At 41.7% G+C, this 24,335-nt stretch overlaps 3 protein-coding genes across 10 annotated transcripts; all 3 read right to left on the reverse strand.

Annotated features, from left to right (window-relative positions):
* Positions 1 to 2: 2 nt before the first annotated feature.
* Positions 3 to 11,742, reverse strand: LOC147305616 (uncharacterized). Of its 6 annotated transcripts, XM_086278861.1 has the most exons (9): positions 11,250 to 11,742; positions 10,202 to 10,552; positions 9,834 to 9,974; positions 5,746 to 5,766; positions 3,912 to 3,974; positions 3,443 to 3,544; positions 2,661 to 2,686; positions 2,423 to 2,578; positions 3 to 2,292 (listed from the first exon to the last, which is right to left on the reverse strand). In XM_086278861.1, the coding sequence occupies exons 1-9, from the start codon at positions 11,281 to 11,283 to the stop codon at positions 2,107 to 2,109; spliced, it is 1,080 nt and encodes a 359-aa protein (XP_086134987.1). In that variant the 5' UTR covers positions 11,284 to 11,742; the 3' UTR covers positions 3 to 2,106. The 6 variants fall into 6 exon arrangements, with proteins under 6 accessions (XP_086134987.1, XP_086134983.1, XP_086134982.1 ...); XM_086278857.1 differs by lacking the exons at positions 9,834 to 9,974; positions 10,202 to 10,552; positions 11,250 to 11,742 and adding an exon at positions 4,286 to 4,621 and having other exon boundaries at positions 3,912 to 4,058; positions 5,322 to 5,918; XM_086278856.1 differs by lacking the exons at positions 9,834 to 9,974; positions 10,202 to 10,552; positions 11,250 to 11,742 and adding an exon at positions 4,286 to 4,624 and having other exon boundaries at positions 3,912 to 4,058; positions 5,322 to 5,918.
* Positions 11,743 to 12,739: 997 nt separating this feature from the next.
* LOC147305617 (uncharacterized) lies at positions 12,740 to 17,640 on the reverse strand. Of its 3 annotated transcripts, none has more exons than XM_086278618.1 (7): positions 17,035 to 17,640; positions 16,152 to 16,496; positions 15,778 to 15,924; positions 14,971 to 15,075; positions 14,274 to 14,311; positions 14,037 to 14,191; positions 12,740 to 13,662 (listed from the first exon to the last, which is right to left on the reverse strand). In XM_086278618.1, the coding sequence occupies exons 1-7, from the start codon at positions 17,066 to 17,068 to the stop codon at positions 13,647 to 13,649; spliced, it is 840 nt and encodes a 279-aa protein (XP_086134744.1). In that variant the 5' UTR covers positions 17,069 to 17,640; the 3' UTR covers positions 12,740 to 13,646. The 3 variants fall into 3 exon arrangements, with proteins under 3 accessions (XP_086134744.1, XP_086134743.1, XP_086134745.1); XM_086278617.1 differs by having other exon boundaries at positions 16,152 to 16,499; XM_086278619.1 differs by lacking the exon at positions 14,971 to 15,075 and having other exon boundaries at positions 16,152 to 16,499.
* Positions 17,641 to 19,288: 1,648 nt separating this feature from the next.
* On the reverse strand, positions 19,289 to 24,284 carry LOC147305618 (uncharacterized). Its single transcript, XM_086277546.1, has 2 exons — positions 24,164 to 24,284; positions 19,289 to 21,482 (listed from the first exon to the last, which is right to left on the reverse strand). Exon 2 carries the CDS (start codon positions 20,697 to 20,699, stop codon positions 19,872 to 19,874), a length of 828 nt encoding a protein of 275 aa, XP_086133672.1. The 5' UTR covers positions 20,700 to 21,482; positions 24,164 to 24,284; the 3' UTR covers positions 19,289 to 19,871.
* Between the last annotated feature and the right edge of the window lie 51 nt (positions 24,285 to 24,335).

A 24,335-nucleotide genomic window follows, 5' to 3' on the forward strand; every position in this document is an offset into this window, starting at 1 on the left:
GCATCTCTTCATTTTTTTGTTGTTGTTTAGGTATAAAGTTGATGTTAATTTGTTACAGTTAATTATTTAAAGAACAAGTCTGTAAAGGAAAAACAGTCAAAACACTGATACATGTGCAACAATAACTTTATACATTGTGATTCCACGGCAGCTAAATATTTCAATATATATCTCCAACTACCACATGGAAGCTCATGTCGGGCATCACAGTGGCTAACATGAACGGGGCACAGAAATGACTTGGCAAGTATACCGGAGGAGTGAAACACCAGCTACTGGTGGACGAAACAGTCGCCCAAGACTGCAAGACCAGGCTCACCAACCTGTGCACTGCCTGGATTAACTACAAGAAGGCCTATGACTGGATGCCCCACAGCTGGATCCTGGACTGCCTAGAGTTGTACAAGATCAACAGGAACTCAATGGGGATGTGGCGTACAACACTGGAGGCCTACTTCAAGCCAATAGCATGTTACCATAAAGTGTGGGATCTACCAAGGAGATGCTCTGTCCCCACTGCTGTTCTGCATAGGCCTGAACCCTCTCAGTGAGATCATTGACAAGACTGGCTACGGATACCGACTACAGAACGGAGCAATTGTCAGCCCATCTTCTACATGGATAACATCAAGCTGTATGAGTGAATGAGACATCGATTCACTGATGCACTACCAGAGGGCAACACTGCAAACATCGAGGACAGCTACAAGTATTTGGGAATCCCACAACCAAATGGAAACAGTGGAGAGGCCGCTAGGAAAGCTGCAACCACCAAGTACCTGCAGAGGGTCAGGCAAGTCCTGAGGAGTCAGCTGACCGGTAAGAACAAGATCCGGGCTATCGACACCTACGCCTTGCCCGTGATCAGGTGCAGGCTGTGTAAAGATCCCCCTGAGACAATCCAGCACATAACAGCAGGGTGTAAGATGCTAGCAGGAAGTGAATACATGGAATGCCATTATCAAGCTGGAATAGTATACAGGAACATCTGTATGGCCTGAAAGTCCTGAGGTCAAAATGGAAGATGCCCCCCTAGGGTGGTGGAGAATGACTGAGCTAAGATCCTGTGGGATTTCCAGATACAGACAGACAAATGGGGATGGCCGGAAAGGAAAGTGGTGGACAAGCAGAGAAAGACGGCCATAGTGATAGATGTAGCAATATGACAGCAACATCAGGAAGAAGGAACACGAGAAGTATTAAGGGCTCAGAGAAGAGCTAGAGAAGATGTGGAGGGTGAAGGTAACGGTGGTCCCAGTGGTAATCGGAGCGCTCGGTGCAGTGACTCCCAAGCTAGGAGTGGCTCCACCAGACCCCAGGAACAACATCCGAGATCTCTGTCCAGAAGAGCGCAGTCCTGGAACAGCAAAGATGGATCTGCGTAGGACCCTCAAGCTCCGAGGCCTCTGGTAGAGGACCGCCCGCCTTATATCCAGTTGTTTTTTTCAACTTTGTGTGATTTTTAAGCTTCGGAATGGAAATGAGGGAGCAATATAAAACTATCCTCTCATGCATGAAAAATTAGCTATAATAACCTGTTTTTTGTCCTCCGTACAGAAGGCTGAAAATCTATTTCTGCTATATTTGGGTCTGCTATGACTGACTTGTGAAGAGTGAAACAATCGGTCATAGTAACACCACATGAAGTAGTTTATTTATCTGCATGCTGTGGCTTTTCTCAGCTAAACGTCATCTGAAAGAGGTGAAATGTCCGGGCTGACCTAATCACTCTGCAACATTCATCCTCACACAGCGGTCTGTACATTAACTTTCTGCAGTCTCAACTGCTAAATGCAATGATGGAATACTCCAAAGACGAGTACAGAAGGGTGGAAGTCTTCAAAATGCACAGTTCTCTTCTTATTGGATCTGTGCTGTAGCATCATACCATAATGCTAACATGTGCTATTATAACTGTGGTATTGCAACATTCTTTAGTTCAATGTTAAGCTAAAATAAAAGTCACTTTATCCCGAGGCTGACTCCACGTTTAACTTCAAAACATGTCAAAAGCAGAAAAATAAATAAACTTTTGTATCAGTTGTGTTGAGCTGTTGTCCACTGAGAGAGTGAAGACTTCATCCATAGCTTAAGTCCTGATGTAGTTCATACTGATGTAACAGTAGAGTACAGAGGAGGTGAAGCATCTTTGGTGTGGTTGGTGGTGCTGAGGTCCTCTGAAGACTTGGAGTAGACGACATCAGCTGTGTTACCACAGGGGGCGCCGTTTGTGTCAGGACTGTGGGAAAAATCCACCTCAGCGTAATAGAGACTATGCGAGTTGTCTTCAACCTGGGATACAAAAGTGAGATCAAACTTTAGAATTTGAGTTTGTTGTCTGAGAACAGATGAATTACTTCACTACACAAACAGTTGCCTGCTTTATGGCCTCAGCTTAGAATCACAACACAGTTTTACTCACGTTGTTCTGAGCAGAGGTGACGAGGCTGTAGATGCCTCCGCTTTCATCTCCACCTGAACGGGGACCTTTGGCGTAATCATAAACTGAAGACACTTTTACAGGAGGTGACCTGCTCGCTACGTCACCCTCTCTGATCTCTTCATACAACCTGTCGGCCTGCAGCAGGAGAATAAACCAGCTGACAGATGCAAAGCAAACAATAATGAAGCTGATGTGTGTCACAGGTCCTAAAACTCACCTCTGTGTCCGTTTCCACAGGAGGTCCTGAAAAACATGCAGGTCAGAAAATAAACGTCTGTCTTTAAGACACATAACAGGAAGAAGAACCCGAGGAACTAAACTCAGGAACGATATGAAGAACTTCATATGAACTACAGTTAAATAAGACACATGACTGATAAAGAATCAAAATCATATCAATCAAATCTGCTAGCACCAGTTTCTGTTGTGAGTCATAAATGAACATCCGGTGCTCTTTTTACAAACTGAACTTCAAAGGTGAAAACAGCGTGACAGAAACGTCACACCTGACTTAATTCATGCAAACTGGGACATTCTGAGCTGAGACAGATCAACCATGGTGCCATGTTTCCCTGTGTTTTGTGGTTATTTGATAAAACTGTAATTTTGAAGGATTATTTTTGAACATATCCAAGTGAGACTGTGTGTTGGTGATCGTCACCATCCGATCAGTAACACCTTTCAGTCCAACGGTCTGTTTTCACAGCAGCTCTGTCAGTCTGAGATTATCTGGTGTTACCATGACGTAGACACACTCTCATCGTGGTGACTGGATCAGAGTTACACTGATACAACAAAAAATGGAAAACTGTGGAAGAGAAAAATCTTTTCTATCTGGTTGTTGTGTTTAAATGGTGATAAAAAATTATACTTTGTCATCATAAACACCTTTTAAAGGCAGATTATTTACCAGTACACTGAATAAGGCAGCAGATTATAGCGTACATGCTACGTTTTGACATTTCTATTGTTTGACAGAATATTAAATCTGTGCCTCACCTCTGGGTTTAGTGGTCCTCCTCTTCATGTAGAAAATCAGCAGAGCTGCTGATAAGACGACGATCATAACGAGCAGAATCAGACCCACATAAATCAGCATATCTGCAGGAGTTTAACAGAGAAGATTTCTTTTACTCACAGTGTAAACATGTGGCCTCCAGGTCTGTTCATCTAGCAGTAAAGTTGTGCACATACAGAGTAACAAGTTGTGTTGCAGAAGGCAGAAATGTGCTGATCACAGTCTATATCTGTCTCATGCAGTGCTGCTGTGAAGAAGTCAGCCATGTCCTCTCTCAGCTGCTGTGGTGGAAACTTATTTCTCTTTATTTCTACAGTTTTTCTCTTTTACGTCACTAAAAGATCAGAGTGATTCATCCACAGCTCTTAATGTGTCATTCTTGTGTAGTTCACTCAGTAATGGATCTTCATCACATGTAAATCTGCATACATCTAAAAATCTATAACGTACCTGAACTTCCAGAGGAGGCTGATGAAGGTGTGGAGCTTCCTGAAGTTGAGCTTAAACTCTGTGCTGTTGGTGGTGTGGAGGCTGATGAGAGAAACACTGAAGCTGAAAAAGGTCTCAGAGTCCCGTTTGGTGTTGAAGTGGTTGAAGCTGTGAACAATGAAACCATCAGAGTCATAATAAGACCACTTGAAGCAGTTTATATATCTGCATGTGACTGACGTGGTTATGGGCTGTTTGACAGCAGAACTGATGAAACTTGATGTTTCAGATAAATATAACATCTGTAGGTGATTTGAAGGAAAAGTAGCTGCTTTTGAGACGTGAAGCTTCTGTCACACCTTCAAAGACAAACACGACTGTTAGCAGAAACTCACCTTCTGTGACAATCAGCTCAAAATCATCGTTTCCAACTGTCCACCAGCGTTTGTCCAAAGAGCACCTGTACCGTCCTGAGTCAGACTGTTTCAGCTGTGTGATGCTCACATACATAATATTATTTGAGTTTTCATATTTAATGCTGTATCTGGCGTTCTGAGCTGCATCATCAGATGTTTCAACAAGAATGTTTCCATTTTCACATTTTTCCTTACAGAAGAGTTTCCTGTTTCCAGACAAATAAAATTTGCACGCAACTGTGATGCTTCCTCCTTCCTCTGCTCTGCGGGTGAGAGTTCGTGCTTTGACCAAACCAGTGTTTCCATCCTGAAGTGCTGCTGAAAGGATGAACAATCTTTAGTTACAATCTTACTATAGATTAAATGTGACAGATGATTATTAATTTGAACTGATCACAGAAGTTCAGTTAACTTCATTTTTCTGTTTTTATTTGCAAACAGCAAACTTCCTGTTTTATACACAAACACAAAACATCTGATGTGGAAGATTCAGAGTTTAAGGTTGTGAAAAAGATTTATTATTATTAATCTTTGATGACATCATCATCATCACCATCATCTGTTTCTATGTTTGCATGTGAAATGAGTGTTTTACATCTGCTGCTAAACATCCAAACGTTTCAGTTCAAAAAGAAATGAAACACAGAGTGCTGTTTCATCAGTGTTGTAAGTCTGTCTCTCAAAGAGGAGGAAAAGTATTTGATTACAGATTCTGTCTACAACATAAAGTAGAAATTTTGGGGATCAAACTGGTGTGAAACAAAAAAATAAAGTTTGTGGAAACATTTAAATTTCACATGTTTATACATTTCAAGGAGTTTTCTTATGCTTTCAATAAGCTGCATGTTTGATTCATTTCCAAACTTCACACTATGTTTAACCACAGAAACCAGTAACTATGACAGAGAAGAAGTGAGTTGTAAAACTGAGCGATTACCTACAAATGAAAATAAAATGGAGACAAATAAAAGTTAGAAGAGAGAAAGTGACAGAAATAAGAAGAGAATTTACTCACTGAGGAAGATGAAGCAGAGCAAAGTGTGTTTCATCTCAGAGCTCTGATGGTTTAATGCTGCTTCAGTTCTTCTTCACTTCAAACCAGGAACTTCTTACTTCTCTTAATGACGAGGTCACGCCTTCAAACCACACACACACACACACACACTCCTTCTCTCTCACCAGTCTGAGTGAGTGATGCGATCCTAAATCCCTGCAGTCTGAGTGTGTGTGCAGGTCTGGATCCTGGAGGTCACGCTGGAAGGATCCATCTAGTGGAATCTCTGGACTCTCTTCATGGAGCTCATGGCTCAGTAAAACAGCTGACAGAGACACGGAGCATCGTTGATCACATGAAACCGGAACTTGTGCGATTTTAGCGGCTTCTCCCGAACATTCATCTGACTGTTAGGGGCCAGCTGATAAACGTCAACAGCTCTGACTCAAGGACAACTTTGATGGAGCTAAACTTCAGCAGACGAGACAGTTTCTGTCTCTAATCACGATCGTGTCAAGTTACCTGGAACAACGTGATGCAGAACTTCCTGTAAATTTCCAAAATAAAGGCTCCTGTTTGACTTAGCAGGAAGTGGAGCAGATAAAACTCTTTTTAGAAGACCAGTATGTATATTTAAATGGAAATAAATGGAAATAAAGAATAACTAGTTATTTAAGCCAGCCTGTTTCCAGCATGGTTATAAGAGGTGTTAGTTATAATTCACTGTCAGTCCTGCAGATCAAACAGAACACTACAATCTTCCTTAAGACTATTTTCTACATCTAAAAATCAGCATATTTTTTTTTTTTTTTACCTACATTTGTTTAAGTAAATGTAGAAAAGTAAAAAATGTTATTGTTTGCTGGCCTGACTCCTGTTTACCTGTCAGACCTTCTGCACCCAAACACTCCACAAAGGTCTCTCAGATCAGCTGACCAGTCACTCCTTGCTGTCCCCATGTCGAGACCGAAACACTGGGGGGACCGAGCTTTAGCTTCTGTGGCCACCAATTTATGGAATCAGCTGCCCCAACACTTGAAATTTCTAAATCTCTTTTAAAAACGCACATTTTCTTCATGGTTTTTTAGGAGTATTACCAGAATCAACTTGTAGTAGGCTGCTCTCAATCTGTATTTTAAATTTGTTAATTTTATTTATTATATGAATAAAATAATCATGTATTTTACTAATGTTTTAATATTGAATATTTACTTATTTACTTTTTTCATTTATGTATTTATTTTATTGTTATTTAACTTAGCTTGTCTGTTTAATCTGTGGTTTTTAAACTTCTGTTTTTTATTGGAAAGCTTTGGACAAACATGTTATTTTTAAAGTCCTCTATAAATAAAGTTGGATTTGATTAATTAATCAGATATTTGTAGAAAAAGTGAGAAACAGATGAAAAGTCCATCATGACGTGTTTTTGAAATTAAAACTGAGCAGCAACAAATGAAGACTCGGGGATGGGAGACTGTCTGTGATCACAGGAAGACAAAGAAACAGTTCCTGTTTTAATGGAAGGTTTTATTGCTTCAAGACATAAATTCACAAAACAGATTTGATCATAAGCAAATATTAAGCTTTTGTTGACACAATAAGAGCAGAACTGATAAATCCAGAATAAGTATAAACAATAATGATCACAGGCCAAACCCAGCTCTCGTTCACATTATATTTACTTTATTGTGTCAAATATTTATCAAATGTTTTTTCTGGCAAATAAAATATTTCAGACTTCTTTTAAATTTGTTCTGATCATAACTTGAATCTTTTGACATTCAGACCTTCATCCAGTCTCTTCTGACACTTGAGCTGTGAAGGGAAATATTTACCAAGTGTTTATCTTCATTTTATTGCTTTTATATTAGAAAATATTTCCATGTTAAATTCTTGATTTGACAACACAGACAGGTGACACAGCAGTTTAGCTGAGTTCCAGTGGTTTAGTTTAAATACACATCATCATAAATAGTTGAGCACATGCAAAATCAGCCACCTGGAGCGTTTTTCATGACTACATCTAAGGACCTCCCTCCAAGAACAGCCTACCTGCTGGCTGATCTAATAACTCTCCATACTCCCTCCTATATGCATCATTTTGTGCAGCTCTCTCACTGAATCTGTCCGACAGAATCACTATAGCAAGAATAGTTTTTCAAACTGGGAAATATTCCAGTTTGAGAAAATGAAAAACAGAATCAATTATCTGTTAAACTAAATTATAAGCAGCTGCAATTAAAAAGCTTTAAACTGAGGCTGATTGTTTGTCTGCAGGTGATAAACGTCATAAACTGTTTTAGTCACTGAGGTTCCATCAACAGCATCACTGCTGATGTTTTTCAGCAGCAGAGGAGATCTGTGGTGTGGTTGGCAGGGCTGGCATGTGCCTGAAGCCTGGAGGAGACGACATCAGCTGCATCACCACTGGGGGGCGCTGTTGGTGGTGGGAATATGTGAAGTAAACTTCAGCGTAATCAACTCCATTCATGTCATCGTTAGCCTGACATCAAACTTCAGACTCTAAATTAAATGATAAAGTTACCCTCAGCCTGTGCATGAAGCAGAAATGAACAAAATAATGAAAATATCCAAAACACTAACAACTGTACCACAAATAACAACAATCATCATCATCTCTAATAACAAATTAAAGATTTTATTATTGGACTGTTTTAACTAGCTGTACCTAATAAACTGGGAGCAGAGAGTCTGCATTGACTTTGTGCATTCCTCATCATTAATATTAGCTGGTAGAAAGAGATGCTATAGTAAAAATCAAAGAGCCTAAAATCAGACCACAGTTTTACTTTGTTGTGAGCAGAGGTGGAGAGGCTGCCGAGGTCTGTGTCTCCATCTCCATCTGGTTGAAGGCTTTTGGTGTAGCGTACACTGAACACACTCCTGCAGGAGGTGAACTGCTCTGTCTGTCCTCCTCTCTGATCTCTTCACACAACTGGTTGTCCTGCAGAAGGAGATCAAACCAGCTGCTTGATACAAATCAAGCTGTGATGAAGCTCAGCTGTCTCACAATTCCTAAAACTCACCTGTGTGATGTCAGCACGCTCAGATTCCACAGGAGGTCCTGAAAAAACATCAGAAGATAAACATCAGTCTTTAAGACGTGTTCACCAAGTAGAACCTGAGGAAGTAAACTCAGGATCGACGATGATAACTGGCAGTAATCAGATACTGATGCATGTGCCGCCAATATGAACCACAACAACAGCAAACTAAGAACAGTTCCTGTATATTTTTATTTGATCTTATTAAATATCATTTTAGTTAATTCACTACTTTAAGCTTTTAGTTTAGTTTTAGTTAACTCTAATAAGCTTGATGGACACACTTTTATCAGGCCGACTGTTACAGAAGAATTAAACAAACTTTGTACAAACTGTGATTATTTTGTTGAGGAAGAATCTCTGTGCCAGGCTCTGTTTGGCTTTTCTGTATATAAAATGACGAAAATGATATTTTCCTACTAAATAAACTGCATCTGTTGACAGACAGAAGCTGATTTCAGGCGTTTTCTTTGCATTTTTCTTGTCTGACTCCTGTTGTTAGCACATAAATCTGTTTCCACTGTGACATGATGAGTAATTTCCTACAATGTGTACTCTTAAATGTTTACTATTAAAACTTGTTCACTGAGGTATTAGACTCCAGGAAATGAATGTGCATTAGTGTGATGAGCTCTGAAGTGATGAAAACACTGTTGTCATGTGTTTCCTGTAGCCTCACCTCTGGGTTTAGTGGCTCTGCTCTTCATCAGCAAAGATGCTAAAAAGATGCTGATGACAACGACCACAATCAGACGCACATAAAGCGGCACATCTGCAGAGAAGATTTCTTTTACTCACACAGTGTAAACAGTTGTTACAGCAGTGGTGGTGTAACAACTGACCACAGGCGTTTCCTCTCATAATTGTGGGCGGGGCATATAAAGAGGAAAAGCTGTGCTGTTGGGCCGTTTGAGGCAGTGTGTGCGGTCGTCATCGTGTTACTCCTGTAGAGTCCTGAGTTGTTGTCTTTTTAAATTTTTTATTGTGCATGAAATTATTTAATGAAGTAGTTACTCAGAAGCACAGAAAGTTTTTATACTTTCACCAAGTTTTCTGTGTTAAGTTCCTGCTGTTGTACTTTCTGCTAAAACTTGAGCAGCTCCTCATTCTGCTTCAAACCCTCAGTAACAACTGCAGCTCCCACAATGCTTTCCTCTGTCTGTGTCTGTTACACTGACACTTGTGAAAACGCTCTGAAACCAAACAGCGACTAATCACAGTCTATATCTGTCATCTAGCACAGATCTCATGTAGTGCTGCTCTGAGGAAGTCAGCCATGTCCTCTCTCAGCTGCTGTGGTGGAAACTTATTTCTCTTTATTTCTACAGTTTTTCTCTTTTACGTCACTAAAAGATCAGAGTGATTCATCCACAGCTCTTAATGTGTCATTCTTGTGTAGTTCACTCATTAATGGATCTTCATCACATGTAAATCTGCATACATATAAAAATCTATAACGTACCTGAACTTCCAGAGGAGGCCGATGAAGGTGTGGAGCTTCCTGAAGTTGAGCTTAAACTCTGTGCTGTTGGTGGTGTGGAGGCTGATGAGAGAAACACTGAAGCTGAAAAAGGTCTCAGAGTCCCGTTTGGTGTTGAAGTGGTTGAAGCTGTGAACAATGAAAGCATCAGAGTCATAATAAGACCACTTGAAGCAGTTTATATATCTGCATGTGACTGACGTGGTTATGGGCTGTTTGACAGCAGAACTGATGAAACTTGATGTTTCAGATAAATATAACATCTGTAGGTGATTTGAAGGAAAAGTAGCTGCTTTTGAGACGTGAAGCTTCTGTCACACCTTCAAAGACAAACACGACTGTTAGCAGAAACTCACCTTCTGTGACAATCAGCTCGAAATCATCGTTTCCTGTCCACCAGCGTTCGTCCAAAGAGCACCTGTACCGTCCTGAGTCAGACTGTTTCAGCTGTGTGATGCTCACATACATAATATCATATGAGGTAACATCTTTGTTTTCTACATATTTAATGCTGTATCTGCCGTTCTGAGCTGCATCATCAGATGTTTCAACAAGAATGTTTCCATCTTCACATTTTTCCTTACAGAAGAGTTTCCTGCTTCCAGACAAATAAAACCTGCATTTAACTGTGATGCTTCCTCCTTCCTCTGCTCTGTAGGTGAGAGTTTGTGCTTTGACCAAACCAGTGTTTCCATCCTGAAGTGCTGCTGAAAGGATGAACAATCATTAGTTACAATCTTACTATAGATTAAATGTGACAGATGATTATTAATTTGAACTGATGACAGAAGTTCAGTTAACTTCATTTTTCTGTTTTTATTTGCAAACAGCAAACTTCCTGTTTTATACACGAACACAAAACATCTGATGTGGAAGATTCAGAGTTTAAGGTTGAGAAAAAGATTCATTATTATTAATCTTTGATGACATCATCATCATCACCATCATCTGTTTCTATGTTTGCATGTGAAATGAGTGTTTTACATCTGCTGCTAAACATCCAAACGTTTCAGTTCAAAAAGAAATGAAACACAGAGTGCTGTTTCATCAGTGTTGTAAGTCTGTCTCTCAAAGAGGAGGAAAAGTATTTGATTACAGATTCTGTCTACAACATAAAGTAGAAATTTTGGGGATCAAACTGGTGTGAAACAAAATAATAAAGTTTGTGGAAACATTTAAATTCCACATGTTTATACATTTCAAGGAGTTTTCTTATGCTTTCAATAAGCTGCATGTTTGATTCATTTCCAAACTTCACACTATGTTTAACCACAGAAACCAGTAACTATGACAGAGAAGAAGTGAGTTGTAAAACTGAGCGATTACCTACAAATGAAAATAAAATGGAGACAAATAAGACTTAGAACAGAGAAAGTGACAGAAATAAGAAGAGAATTTACTCACTGAGGAAGATGAAGCAGAGCAAAGTGTGTTTCATCTCAGAGCTCTGATGGTTTAATGCTGCTTCAGTTCTTCTTCACTTCAAACCAGGAACTTCTTACTTCTCTTAATGACGAGGTCACGCCTTCACACCACACACACACACACACACACACCTCTCTCACCAGTCTGAGTGAGTGATGCGATCCTAAATCCCTGCAGTCTGAGTGTGTGTGCAGGTCTGGATCCTGGAGGTCACGCTGGAAGGATCCATCTAGTGGAATCTCTGGACTCTCTTCATGGAGCTCATGGCTCAGTAAAACAGCTGACAGAGACACGGAGCATCGTTGATCACATGAAACCGGAACTTGTGCGATTTTAGCGGCTTCTCCCGAACATTCATCTGACTGTTAGGGGCCAGCTGATAAACGTCAACAGCTCTGACTCAAGGACAACTTTGATGGAGCTAAACTTCAGCAGACGAGACAGTTTCTGTCTCAAATCACGAGCATGTCAAGTTACCTGGAACAACGTGATGCAGAACTTCCTGTAAATTTCCAAAATAAAGGCTCCTGTTTGACTTAGCAGGAAGTGGAGCAGATAAAACCCTTTTTAGAAGACCAGTATGTATATTTAAATGGAAATAAATGGAAATAAAGAATAACTAGTTATTTAAGCCAGCCTGTTTCCAGCATGGTTATAAAAGGTGTTAGTTATAATACACTGTCAGTCCTGCAGATCAAACAGAACACTACAATCTTCCTTAAGACTATTTTCTACATCTAAAAATCAGCATTTTTTTTTTTTTTTTTACCTACATTTGTTTAAGTAAATGTAGAAAAGTAAAAAATGTTATTGTTTGCTGGCCTGACTCCTGTTTACCTGTCAGACCTTCTGCACCCAAACACTCCACAAAGGTCTCTCAGATCAGCTGACCAGTCACTCCTTGCTGTCCCCATGTCGAGACCGAAACACTGGGGGGACCGAGCTTTAGCTTCTGTGGCCACCAATTTATGGAATAATCTGCCCCAACACTTGAAATTTCTAAATCTCTTTTAAAAACGCACATTTTCTTCATGGTTTTTTAGGAGTATTACCAGAATCAACTTGTAGTAGGCTGCTCTCAATCTGTATTTTAAATTTGTTAATTTTATTTATTATATGAATAAAATAATCATGTATTTTACTAATGTTTTAATATTGAATATTTACTTATTTACTTTTTTCATTTATGTATTTATTTTATTGTTATTTAACTTAGCTTGTCTGTTTAATCTGTGGTTTTTAAACTTCTGTTTTTTATTGGAAAGCTTTGGACAAACATGTTATTTTTAAAGTCCTCTATAAATAAAGTTGGATTTGATTAATTAATCAGATATTTGTAGAAAAAGTGAGAAACAGATGAAAAGTCCATCATGACGTGTTTTTGAAATTAAAACTGAGCAGCAACAAATGAAGACTCGGGGATGGGAGACTGTCTGTGATCACAGGAAGACAAAGAAACAGTTCCTGTTTTAATGGAAGGTTTTATTGCTTCAAGACATAAATTCACAAAACAGATTTGATCATAAGCAAATATTAAGCTTTTGTTGACACAATAAGAGCAGAACTGATAAATCCAGAATAAGTATAAACAATAATGATCACAGGCCAAACCCAGCTCTCGTTCACATTATATTTACTTTATTGTGTCAAATATTTATCAAATGTTTTTTCTGGCAAATAAAATATTTCAGACTTCTTTTAAATTTGTTCTGATCATAACTTGAATCTTTTGACATTCAGACCTTCATCCAGTCTCTTCTGACACTTGAGCTGTGAAGGGAAATATTTACCAAGTGTTTATCTTCATTTTATTGCTTTTATATTAGAAAATATTTCCATGTTAAATTCTTGATTTGACAACACAGACAGGTGACACAGCAGTTTAGCTGAGTTCCAGTGGTTTAGTTTAAATACACATCATCATAAATAGTTGAGCACATGCAAAATCAGCCACCTGGAGCGTTTTTCATGACTACATCTAAGGACCTCCCTCCAAGAACAGCCTACCTGCTGGCTGATCTAATAACTCTCCATACTCCCTCCTATATGCATCATTTTGTGCAGCTCTCTCACTGAATCTGTCCGATAGAATCACTATAGCAAGAATAGTTTCTCAAACTGGGAAATATTCCAGTTTGAGAAAATGAAAAACAGAATCAATTATCTGTTAAACTAAATTATAAGCAGCTGCAATTAAAAAGCTTTAAACTGAGGCTGATTGTTTGTCTGCAGGTGATAAACGTCATAAACTGTTTTAGTCACTGAGGTTCCATCAACAGCATCACTGCTGATGTTTTTCAGCAGCAGAGGAGATCTGTGGTGTGGTTGGCAGGGCTGGCATGCGCCTGAAGCCTGGAGGAGACGACATCAGCTGCATCACCACTGGGGGGCGCTGTTGGTGGTGGGAATATGTGAAGTAAACTTCAGTGTAATCAACTCCATTCATGTCATCGTTAGCCTGACATCAAACTTCAGACTCTAAATTAAATGATAAAGTTACCCTCAGCCTGTGCATGAAGCAGAAATGAACAAAATAATGAAAATATCCAAAACACTAACAACTGTACCACAAATAACAACAATCATCATCATCTCTAATAACAAATTAAAGATTTTATTATTGGACTGTTTTTAACTAGCTGTACCTAATAAACTGGGAGCAGAGAGTCTGCATTGACTTTGTGCATTCCTCATCATTAATATTAGCTGGTAGAAAGAGATGCTATAGTAAAAATCAAAGAGCCTAAAATCAGACCACAGTTTTACTTTGTTGTGAGCAGAGGTGGAGAGGCTGCCGAGGTCTGTGTCTCCATCTCCATCTGGTTGAAGGCTTTTGGTGTAGCGTACACTGAACACACTCCTGCAGGAGGTGAACTGCTCTGTCTGTCCTCCTCTCTGATCTCTTCACACAACTGCTTGTCCTGCAGAAGGAGATCAAACCAGCTGCTTGATACAAATCAAGCTGTGATGAAGCTCAGCTGTCTCACAAGTCCTAAAACTCACCTGTGTGATGTCAGCACGCTCAGATTCCACAGGAGGTCCTGAAAAAACATCAGAAGATAAACATCAGTCTTTAAGACGTGTTCACCAAGTAGAACCTGAGGAAGTAAACTCAGGATCGACGATGATAACTGGCAGTAATCAGATACTGATGCATGTGCCGCCAATATGAACCACAACAACAGCAAACTAAGAACAGTTCCTGTATATTTTTATTTGATCTTATTAAATATCATTTTAGTTCATTCACTACTTTAAGCTTTTAGTTTAGTTTTAGTTAACTCTAATAAGCTTGATGGACACACTTTTATCAGGCCGACTGTTACAGGAGAATTAAACAAACTTTGTACAAACTGTGATTATTTTGTTGAGGAAGAATCTCTGTGCCAGGCTCTGTTTGGCTTTTCTGTATATAAAATGACGAAAATGATATTTTCCTACTAAATAAACTGCATCTGTTGACAGACAGAAGCTGATTTCAGGCATTTTCTTTGCATTTTTCTTGTCTGACTCCTGTTGTTAGCACATAAATCTGTTTCCACTGTGACATGATGAGTAATTTCCTACAATGTGTACTCTTAAATGTTTACTATTCAAACTTGTTCACTGAGGTATTAGACTCCAGGAAATGAATGTGCATTAGTGTGATGAGCTCTGAAGTGATGAAAACACTGTTGTCATGTGTTTCCTGTAGCCTCACCTCTGGGTTTAATGGCTCTGCTGCTCTTCATCAGCAAAGATGCTAAAAAGATGCTGATGACAACGACCAGAATCAGACGCACATAAAGCAGAACATCTGCAAGAGCTTAACAGAGAAGATTTCTTTTACTCACACAGTGTAAACAGTTGTTACAGCAGTGGTGGTGTAACAACTGACCGCAGGCGTTTCCTCTCATAATTGTGGGCGGGGCATATAAAGAGGAAAAGCTGTGCTGTTGGGCCGTTTGAGGCAGTGTGCGCGGTCGTCATCGTGTTACTCCTGTAGAGTCCTGAGTTGTTGTCTTTTGTTAATTTTTTATTGTGCATGAAATTATTTAATGAAGTAGTTACTCAGAAGCACAGAAAGTATTTATACTTTCACCAAGTTTTCTGTGTTAAGTTCCTGCTGTTGTACTTTCTGCTAAAACTTGAGCAGCTCCTCATTCTGCTTCAAACCCTCAGTAACAACTGCAGCTCCCACAATGCTTTCCTCTGTCTGTGTCTGTTACACTGACACTTGTGAAAACGCTCTGAAACCAAACAGCGACTAATCACAGTCTATATCTGTCATCTAGCACAGATCTCATGCAGTGCTGCTCTGAGGAAGTCAGCCATGTCCTCTCTCAGCTGCTGACCTGCTGTGGTGGAAACTTATTTCTCTTTATTTCTAAAGTCTTTCCTCTTTTACTTCACTGAAAGATCAGAGTGATTCTTCCACAGCTCTTAATGTGTCATTCTTGTGTAGTTCACTCAGTAATGGATCTTCATCACATGTAAATCTGCATACATATAAAAATCTATAACGTACCTGAACTTCCAGAGGAGGCCGATGAAGGTGTGGAGCTTCCTGAAGTTGAGCTTAAACTCTGTGCTGTTGGTGGTGTGGAGGCTGATGAGAGAAACACTGAAGCTGAAAAAGGTCTCAGAGTCCCGTTTGGTGTTGAAGTGGTTGAAGCTGTGAACAATGAAACCATCAGAGTCATAATAAGACCACTTGAAGCAGTTTATCTATCTGCATGTGACTGACGTGGTTATGGGCTGTTTGACAGCAGAACTGATGAAACTTGATGTTTCAGATAAATATAACATCTGTAGGTGATTTGAAGGAAAAGTAGCTGCTTTTGAGACATGAAGCTTCTGTCACACCTTCAAAGACAAACACGACTGTTAGCAGAAACTCACCTTCTGTGACAATCAGCTCAAAATCATCGTTTTGATCTCGAACCAAAGTTCTGTCCAAAGAGCACCTGTACCGTCCTGAGTCAGACTGTTTCAGCTGTGTGATGCTCACATACAGAGAATATGACAGAGTATCTCTTTTTACATATTTAATGCTGTATCTGCCGTTCTGAGCTGCATCATCAGATGTTTCAACAAGAATGTTTCCATTTTCACATTTTTTCTTACAGAAGAGTTTTCTCCTTCCTGAGGAATTAAACCTGCATTTAACTGCGATGTTTCCTCCTTCCTCTGCTCTGTGGGTGAGAGTTTGTGCTTTGACCAAACCAGTGTTTCCATCCTGAAGTGCTGCTGAAAGGATGAACAATCATTAGTTACAATCTTCTTATATGTTAAACTAAGACAGATGGTTTTCACTGTGTTGTTCCTCTTCAGTATATGAAATAAATAATAAGTCAGTGTTGCTTCAGGAGCTCTACTAAGATGTTCAGAAGGATAGAGAAAAAAAATATTTGATTGCACACTAAATGTACAATAAAAATTCAAAAAGTCATTTCTGGGGTTAAAAGTGGAATCAAAATGATTTGCACAATGCAGTGATGCAAAAGCAGAAGTTTGTGTAAACCTTTAAATTCGACGTATGTTTATATTTCAGGGTTTTATCTTTTTATAAATATTAAAAAGTGTCCTTTCTATGAGCTGCATGTTTGAGTGACTCTTTTCCAAACACTCAGTTTAATCACAGAACGAAATAATTTGTATGAGAGAAAACAAAGAAGTGAAGCAAGTTGTAAAGCCAGCTGATTACATACAAATGACAATAAAATGGAGACAAATAAAAGTTAGAACAGAGAAAGTGACAGAAATAAGAAGAGAATTTACTCACTGAGGAAGATGAAGTAGAGCAAAGTGTGTTTCATCTCAGAGCTCTGATGGTTTAATGCTGCTTCAGTTCTTCTTTACTTCAAACCAGGAACTTCTTACTTCTCTTAATGACGAGGTCACGCCTTCAAACCACACACACACACACACACACACACACACACACACACACACACACACACACACACACACACACACACACACACACACACACACACCTTCTCTCTCTATTGCAACAGTGTTTCTTTATGGCTCAAAAGAAACTGACTGCTTGAGGTTTACTAAACTACAATTATACATTATTAGTTATAAACTAGACTTGCTCATTGTACTAAAATGCTGTCAGTCCTCCATTTTCATCAGATCAAACACAACACTACAATCTTCCTAAAGGCTATTTTTGCATCTGCTCTGCAAAAATGTTTTTCACAGAGGCATGTCTGGAACTTTTGATCAAAATAACGCACCGTTGTTTAACTATTTGGTCTCAATACATTATGTCTGATGAAACAGACATAAAAATAACAAATGAATGAAAGTCAGTTAAAGACTTTGGAAATTAAAGAGGGGCAGTATGCAAACAAACAATATTAGAGAGAAATATTATACCCCTTATGTCAAACTGAGTGATTTATGCCCCCCCCCAAAGTGATTTATGGCCCCCAATATATTATTCATTAGCTCAGGAATTAATAAAGGAAGTAATAAAAATATGATATTCATAAAAATATGATATTCATAAAAATATGATATTTATCAAAAAATATGCTAGTTCATAGCTCATTGCTTCCCCCCCCCCTAAAAACTACTAATTGATTATTTAGAAAGTTTCTTATATATCAAATAGCATTCTTTTTTTTTTTAAGCCATTAAAAAGTTTTTACTTTTTATGCTCAAAAAAAGCCATCTGGTGGTGGGTCAGTGTGTGTGTGTGTGTGTGTGTGTGTGTGTGTGTGTGTGTGTGTGTGTGTGTGTGTGTGTGTGGGCGCTCGGGGGCTGTGCTTATGTGTTTAAAAATCTGTTAAACTATATTAAAATTGTTTAGTTAAACTTGTGCTTTTGTAACGTTCAGTATGGCCGGAAATACAGGCTGCATGCCTTGGGGCAAAACTTTATTTCGATTTATATGCATTTGTAGATTTAGAATAAAACTCATAGTCAGAAAAAACTCTCGCGATCACCTAACCCTAACCCCCATCCTTAAACACATAAGCAGGGAAAACTCCTTAAAAAACCCTCCGCGTTTTCTCCAAAACCCTAGAATAACTTGTTAGCTACCCTCTATTCCCAAAAACCTTATATTCGAAAACAGGGCAAAAATCCTTAGTCTTTTTTCTTCAAAACCATCCCTCTTACTAGCAACCTCTAAAATTCTACGCAGAGTCTAAGTTCTACCTCGCTCTTAATCGCACCGACCCGCAACCGCTTCCAGAGCACAATTTGTCCTGCTTGTTCGCTCCCCGCTCAGCTCCCGAATGCTGCTTACCTCGTTTGAAAATTTCCGCCGGAGACCAACTCCGCCTAAGGTCGCCCCCCTGCCAATCACATAACAATGGCACGGCTCCCTTCGCACCCCGCTTAGCCAATCGGCTGCAGGTCCGATTTACCTTCTCAGCGATAGGTTTATTCTCTTACTGCATTCAGGATAAATAATCTAACATTTCACCTTAAATTTAACAGTTTTTTTTTTTTCTCTCTCAGAAAAAACAAGTTTTCTCTTTTTTCGCAAAGAAACATGGCCGCCAGACCTACCAACCTCACTGTGGTCTCTCAAACGCCCATAACTAGCTACAGGGCCTCCGCCACGCCGCCAGAACTCAGACGGTTACATCTTTGCAGAGTGCAGCCAGCAGCAGCGGTTAGCCATTTGGAGGAAAGATTCAGCCTCAACAATGGTGGGTTTTGGGGTTATGCCTTCAGCCTCCCAGAGGGTGAAATCTTTTTCTATCAGCTCAAAGCGGGTGAAAGTTTTGGCCCGCTAACACCGCGGATCGCTTTTACTTGCTCTGACTGGGCTGTTCTCACGCTCATCACGACCCCTGAAATACAGAGAAGCGTGCGGGAGACGAGCTCGCAGAAACCGCGGACCAGCAAACACAGATGCATCGGGTTTCCAAAAAGGCCTACTCGTTCCCACCATTCACCCAAGAACCCAACCATGAGTTGGTCATGGTTGGAAATAACCCGCCACGCTCTACATAGCCCCCGCCCCCTCATCCGGTCCCCCCTTACCCCCGCCTCCTCCTCACCCTGTCCTTTTAAAAACTGCAACCGCTCTCTCATCCACAACTTCTTAAAACAACCATGACTCACCACACCTTCGGAACCCTCAGCGCTCTATCTCCATCATCCCTCCGACCATCAGCTGCTTCTACGCCACCACCCGCCCTGCCAATGGCTCTGGCTACTCCACCATCGAGTCCGCTGATTGAGAGCCCGCATCAGGCCTCAGCGTCTCCGGCCGCTATGCTTCCACCCCTGCCCTCATCACCTCAAGGATGGAACTCGCCCAGCCACCCACAACTAGCCGCTCTCGGGTGGCAATCACCGGAGCAGACTCCCTCAAGCACCGCAGTCTCCGGTGCATCGCTGTGGGCCTTGGGCGACCCTGTGTGCCGGGCTCTTTTCGGAGAGTCTGAAGACAATGACCTCCACCTCGACGAATGCCGAGGACAGCCTTCGCCCGCGGACAACGATGAGGCCGCGACTCTACTCCCTACTGCTGTGTTTGAACTTATAAAATTAACTGTTAAGTACCTCGTTAACGCCTTGCTCCAGAAACATAGGCAGGATGTCTGTCAGGGATGTGAGGTGTCACACCCCTCACAAAGACGAGGGTCCTCACAAAGACGCTGCGAGGCTGGACCAGGCGTGGACGAAGGCACGGAGGCTGGACCTGACGGCAGCGGGACGGCTGCGGAACCTGACGGCTGCGGAACCAGACAGTGGTGATGCTGCAGGCGGTGATGCTGCAGGAGGTGGTGTGGATGCAGGCAACGGTGTAGAAGTCACAGGGGATGATTCAGCAGGTGATGGCTGAACAAACTTCCCCAGACCATCAGCAGACGTGAGGATGTGATTGCTGGGTCCTCCCCCAGCAGACGAGGCGTAGTGCTGGGTGGGCTCCTCGGACCCACCAGCTGACTTGGCTTGAAGCTGGACGGGCAACTCGGGCCCTCCAGCAGACGGCACTTGAGGCTGGCTGGGTTCTCCCAAACCCCCAGCTGACGACACTTGAGGCAGGATGGGCTCCTCAGGCCCTCCAGCCGACGAGGCAGGACGGTGGCTGGGTTCACCTGAACCCCCAGCTAACATGGCTTGAGACTGGACAGGCTCCTCTGGCCCTCCAGTGGAAACAGACACTGAAGCAGCAGGTACGGAGACCTCCGCCAGTGTGGACACTGGCTGGGACTGAGCAGCACAGTGGCTTGACTCAGGCAGCAACAGTGGGATACAGTCCGCAGAGGGCTGGAAGTGTTCCCCAATACACTCAGCAGATGACGGAGGCGGGCGGGTGAACTCACTTGAACTCTCAGGGGGTGCTGAGAGCTGAGACTGTTCTGGTGAGTCTGCTGGCACTGGCGTCTTGACCTCTAGGGGTCCAGAGTTGGCTGGTGACTGACACCCAGCCTCTGGGGAGGCCCTAGAGGGAGCAACTGTCTCTGACATGGCCAGCTTAAGAGAACCAGCAGATATTGTGGTGAAGTGTGTTCCCTGCTTTAAATGAGACAGTGAGGATGGTGGCTGAGTAAATGAGCGGGCAGACAGCTGAACTGGTGGCGACAGAGCAATAGGCAGCGAAGCGGCTACAGACTGACCTACAGGTAGCGGAGACTATTGTAGTGGAGTCGTAATGAGTGGTGGAGTGGCTGACTGAACGGAGGGCAGCGCGCCTGCTGACTGAACGGAGGGCAGCGCGCCTGCTGACTGAACGGAGGGCAGCGCGCCTGCTGACTGAACGGAGGGCAGCGCGCCTGCTGACTGAACGGAGGGCAGCGCGCCTGCTGACTGAACGGAGGGCAGCGCGCCTGCTGACTGAACGGAGGGCAGCGCGCCTGCTGACTGAACCGTTAACTGAATTGCAGACCCAACGTTAAACTGTGGTGAAAGTGTGGATCGGAGAACATGATCAGGAAAAACTGTTTCAGTGAGGTGAAAATTATTGTTATCTTCAGAAGACACACAAAAAATAGCTCCAGAAAACACAGTCACAGAGTCTGACGCAGCAGAAAAAGTGTCCCTTTCACTCACCACAGCCGATTGTTTACATGTCCCGACATCCGGCTGTGGGGTGCCACGCCGACGGCGCAAACGTCGCTTCTTTCTTGGAGACGGCGCCGACAGGCCGGGTAATCCCTCGTCCGGCGGTTCGGATGGCACGTCCTCCGTTGAAGCGAGCAGGCGAGCGGTAGCGGCACGGGGGTGTAGGTGAAGCTCGTGGAGAACGAAATTCTGCACGAGTGGATGCAGAGAGTTCAATAGCCAGGGATAACAGAAAATAAGGTGTTGTAGGTTGGCTTCCACAGAATAAAGAGAGGCTTCTCCCTCATGCTCTAACAACTGGTAAATTAATTTAGAAGCAGAGTCGATAACGGCCTCCTGAAGCTCCCTGGGTGGGGTGACTGCTGCTGGATCCATATCTGGCTGGTCCGTACTGTCACGACGAGTGAGAAGAGCCGTGTGGAAGAAATGAAGGAGGATCCAAGCGCAGGCAGTCGTGAGGGTGTGAAGGTGGTTTATTGAATAAATGGCAAAGGAAGAATGGCAAACGAAGACAAACTAAACTATACTGGAAAACAACTGAACTACAGCGCAGAAACCAGAACACGAACATGAAGGAGGGCGAGCGGAGGGCGAGCAGAGGCAGACAATGGTAGACAGCAGGGAAACACACAGATGAAGCAGGGTGGAAACACAGACGGACCAGCAACTACAATGACAGAGGACACGACTTAAATACACAGAGAAACACAGGGGAATTACACACAGGTGGTGGACACAGCTGGGAATAATCAACAAGACGAGACAGAGGTAAAACTGAACACACTCACATGAGACGCAGACCTTCACAATAAAACAGGAACAAGAAACCATCACACTAAGACGCAGACTCGACATAGAGAGACAGACAGAAAATGACACATGGAACTAAACTAAACCTGCAAAAACATGACAACTCAAAATACTGGGTCAAACTGACCCAGAACCGTGACAGTTTATTGTTTGTTCATTACATCAGATTAAATAGTTTGTGGAAAACCGTTACATCAAATAAAACTTCTTTGGAAAAGCATTGTAAGAATCAATCTCGTTATTTGTTTCACCCCCATTCAAATCTATTGCTTTCATGACATCAGATTAAATAGTTTGTGGAAAACCGTTACATCAAATAAAACTTTTTTGGAAAAGCATTGCAAGAAATCAAACTCATTATTTTTATTTTACTAGAAAAGAAAAAAGTGTAATGTTATTAATTATATCAAATAAAAAATATATTCGCAAACTCGTTACATGACATAAAACTAGCCGCTCATAATGAAATAAAACCATAGTTAAACATAACTTCAAAGATCACACATGGCAGAGCAGAATCTATTGAAACGTGCATATTATGATCCATCTCACCCTGGTAGTTTTTGCGGTGTGGAAAAATTGATTAAAAGCATACAGTATGAAACTGGTACAAAGATTAACGCGCAAACAGCCCAAAAATTCCTCTCTGGACAAGACGCTTACACCTTGCACAGAGCTGCACGCCTGCGCTTTCCGAGAAACCGTGTGTTCGTCCCTAGACCTCTTAATCAATACCAAGCAGACCTTTGTGATATGAGAGCGTTATCCGAGCATAATGATGGCTATCAATATTTACTTACCGTTATAGATGTTTTGTCTAAAAAGGCTTATGCAAGAGTCTTGAAAAACAAAACAGGCGTTCAAGTCACTAAGGCTTTTGACTCTTGCATAAGCTTTTTTAGAGAAAACATCTATAACGGTAAGTAAATATTGATAGCCATCATTATGCTCGGATAACGCTCTCATATCACAAAGGTCTGCTTGGTATTGATCGCATGTTTGTCGACAGTGTTGGGGAGTAACGGAATACATGTACCGCCGTTACGTATTTAAAATACAAAATATGAGTAACTGTATTCCGTTACAGTTACCGTTTAAAAAGGTGGTATTCAGAATACAGTTACTTTGTTGAAATAAACGGATTACACTGCGGTACTTTCCTGTTCCATTTTGTCGCGGGTCAGGACTGTTTGGGTTTTGTTTGACAGCTACGTTCTGTTGTTCCAGGCGGCAGCGTTACGGTTGCCATGGTTACAGGGCGACACTCTCTCTCTCTCTGCGTCTGTGTGTTTCCTGGGTGAGAGAGCGCCTTTTCGTTGTTGTTGTGCTAAGCTAACAGGCAGAACGCTACAAGCATAGCTCTAAAGAATGTAGCATCATGGGCAGTGTCCGTGTTGCAGGGAGAATGGACTGCCATACACGTTATGGGTCTGTGAGCGCGAGGAGGGAGAAAAAGGGGAGTGGAAAGGTACGAGTTGTCATCGAGGAAAAACGGGAGCTGGAAGCATGTAAATATAATAATAACCACTGCAGCCAAGAAGAGTGCCTGACGAGCCCAGTTGTAAGTAAGCTATTAAGACTCGACTGTACACTGTGTTCGTGTTTTCCTCCGAAAACAATAAGTTCCGTTGGAGCAGCCTTTCAACGCCTCTCTCTGTCTCTCGCAAGAAAAGTTGACCCACACAACAAAGTAAAGCTATTTTTCAGCTACGAGCCGACAGGGATCCCGCCGTATTAGTCAGAGGTCCCTTTACTACAGCTCGGAGTCGCGGACCTTCAGTAATAGTAATAAATCACACAGCAATAGTACATTCACGTTGTTGTAAAAAGCATGATAATATATTAAGTAATCCAAAGTATTCAGAATACGTTACTGTCATTGAGTAACATAACAGAATACGTTACAGAATACATTTTGGGGCATGTATTCTGTATTCTGTAATGGAATACATTTTTAAAAGTAACCTTCCCAACACTGTTTGTCGACTAGCTCTACATATCCATCTGCAAAACGGAGTGCTCTTGGTCTCCCACTGGGTGTATGTCACGGTTTTGCTCACCATGTTTGCAGTCCGGTGCCGATTGGGTTCTTGGGTGAATGGTGGGAACGAGTAGGTCTCTTTGGAAACCTGATGCGTCTGTGTTTGCTGGTCTCTGGTTCGCGGTTGCTGCGAGCTCGTCTCCCGCACGCTTCTCTGTATTTAAGGGGTCGTGATGAGCGTGAGAACAGCC

The sequence above is a fragment of the Aulonocara sp. 'chitande type north' Nkhata Bay genome, linkage group LG20 (genome assembly GCF_057382095.1).
Source record: "Aulonocara sp. 'chitande type north' Nkhata Bay isolate Kocher_YH1m ecotype deep benthic linkage group LG20, A_spYH_male_GT1.1, whole genome shotgun sequence".
NCBI lineage: Eukaryota > Metazoa > Chordata > Actinopteri > Cichliformes > Cichlidae > Aulonocara > Aulonocara sp. 'chitande type north' Nkhata Bay.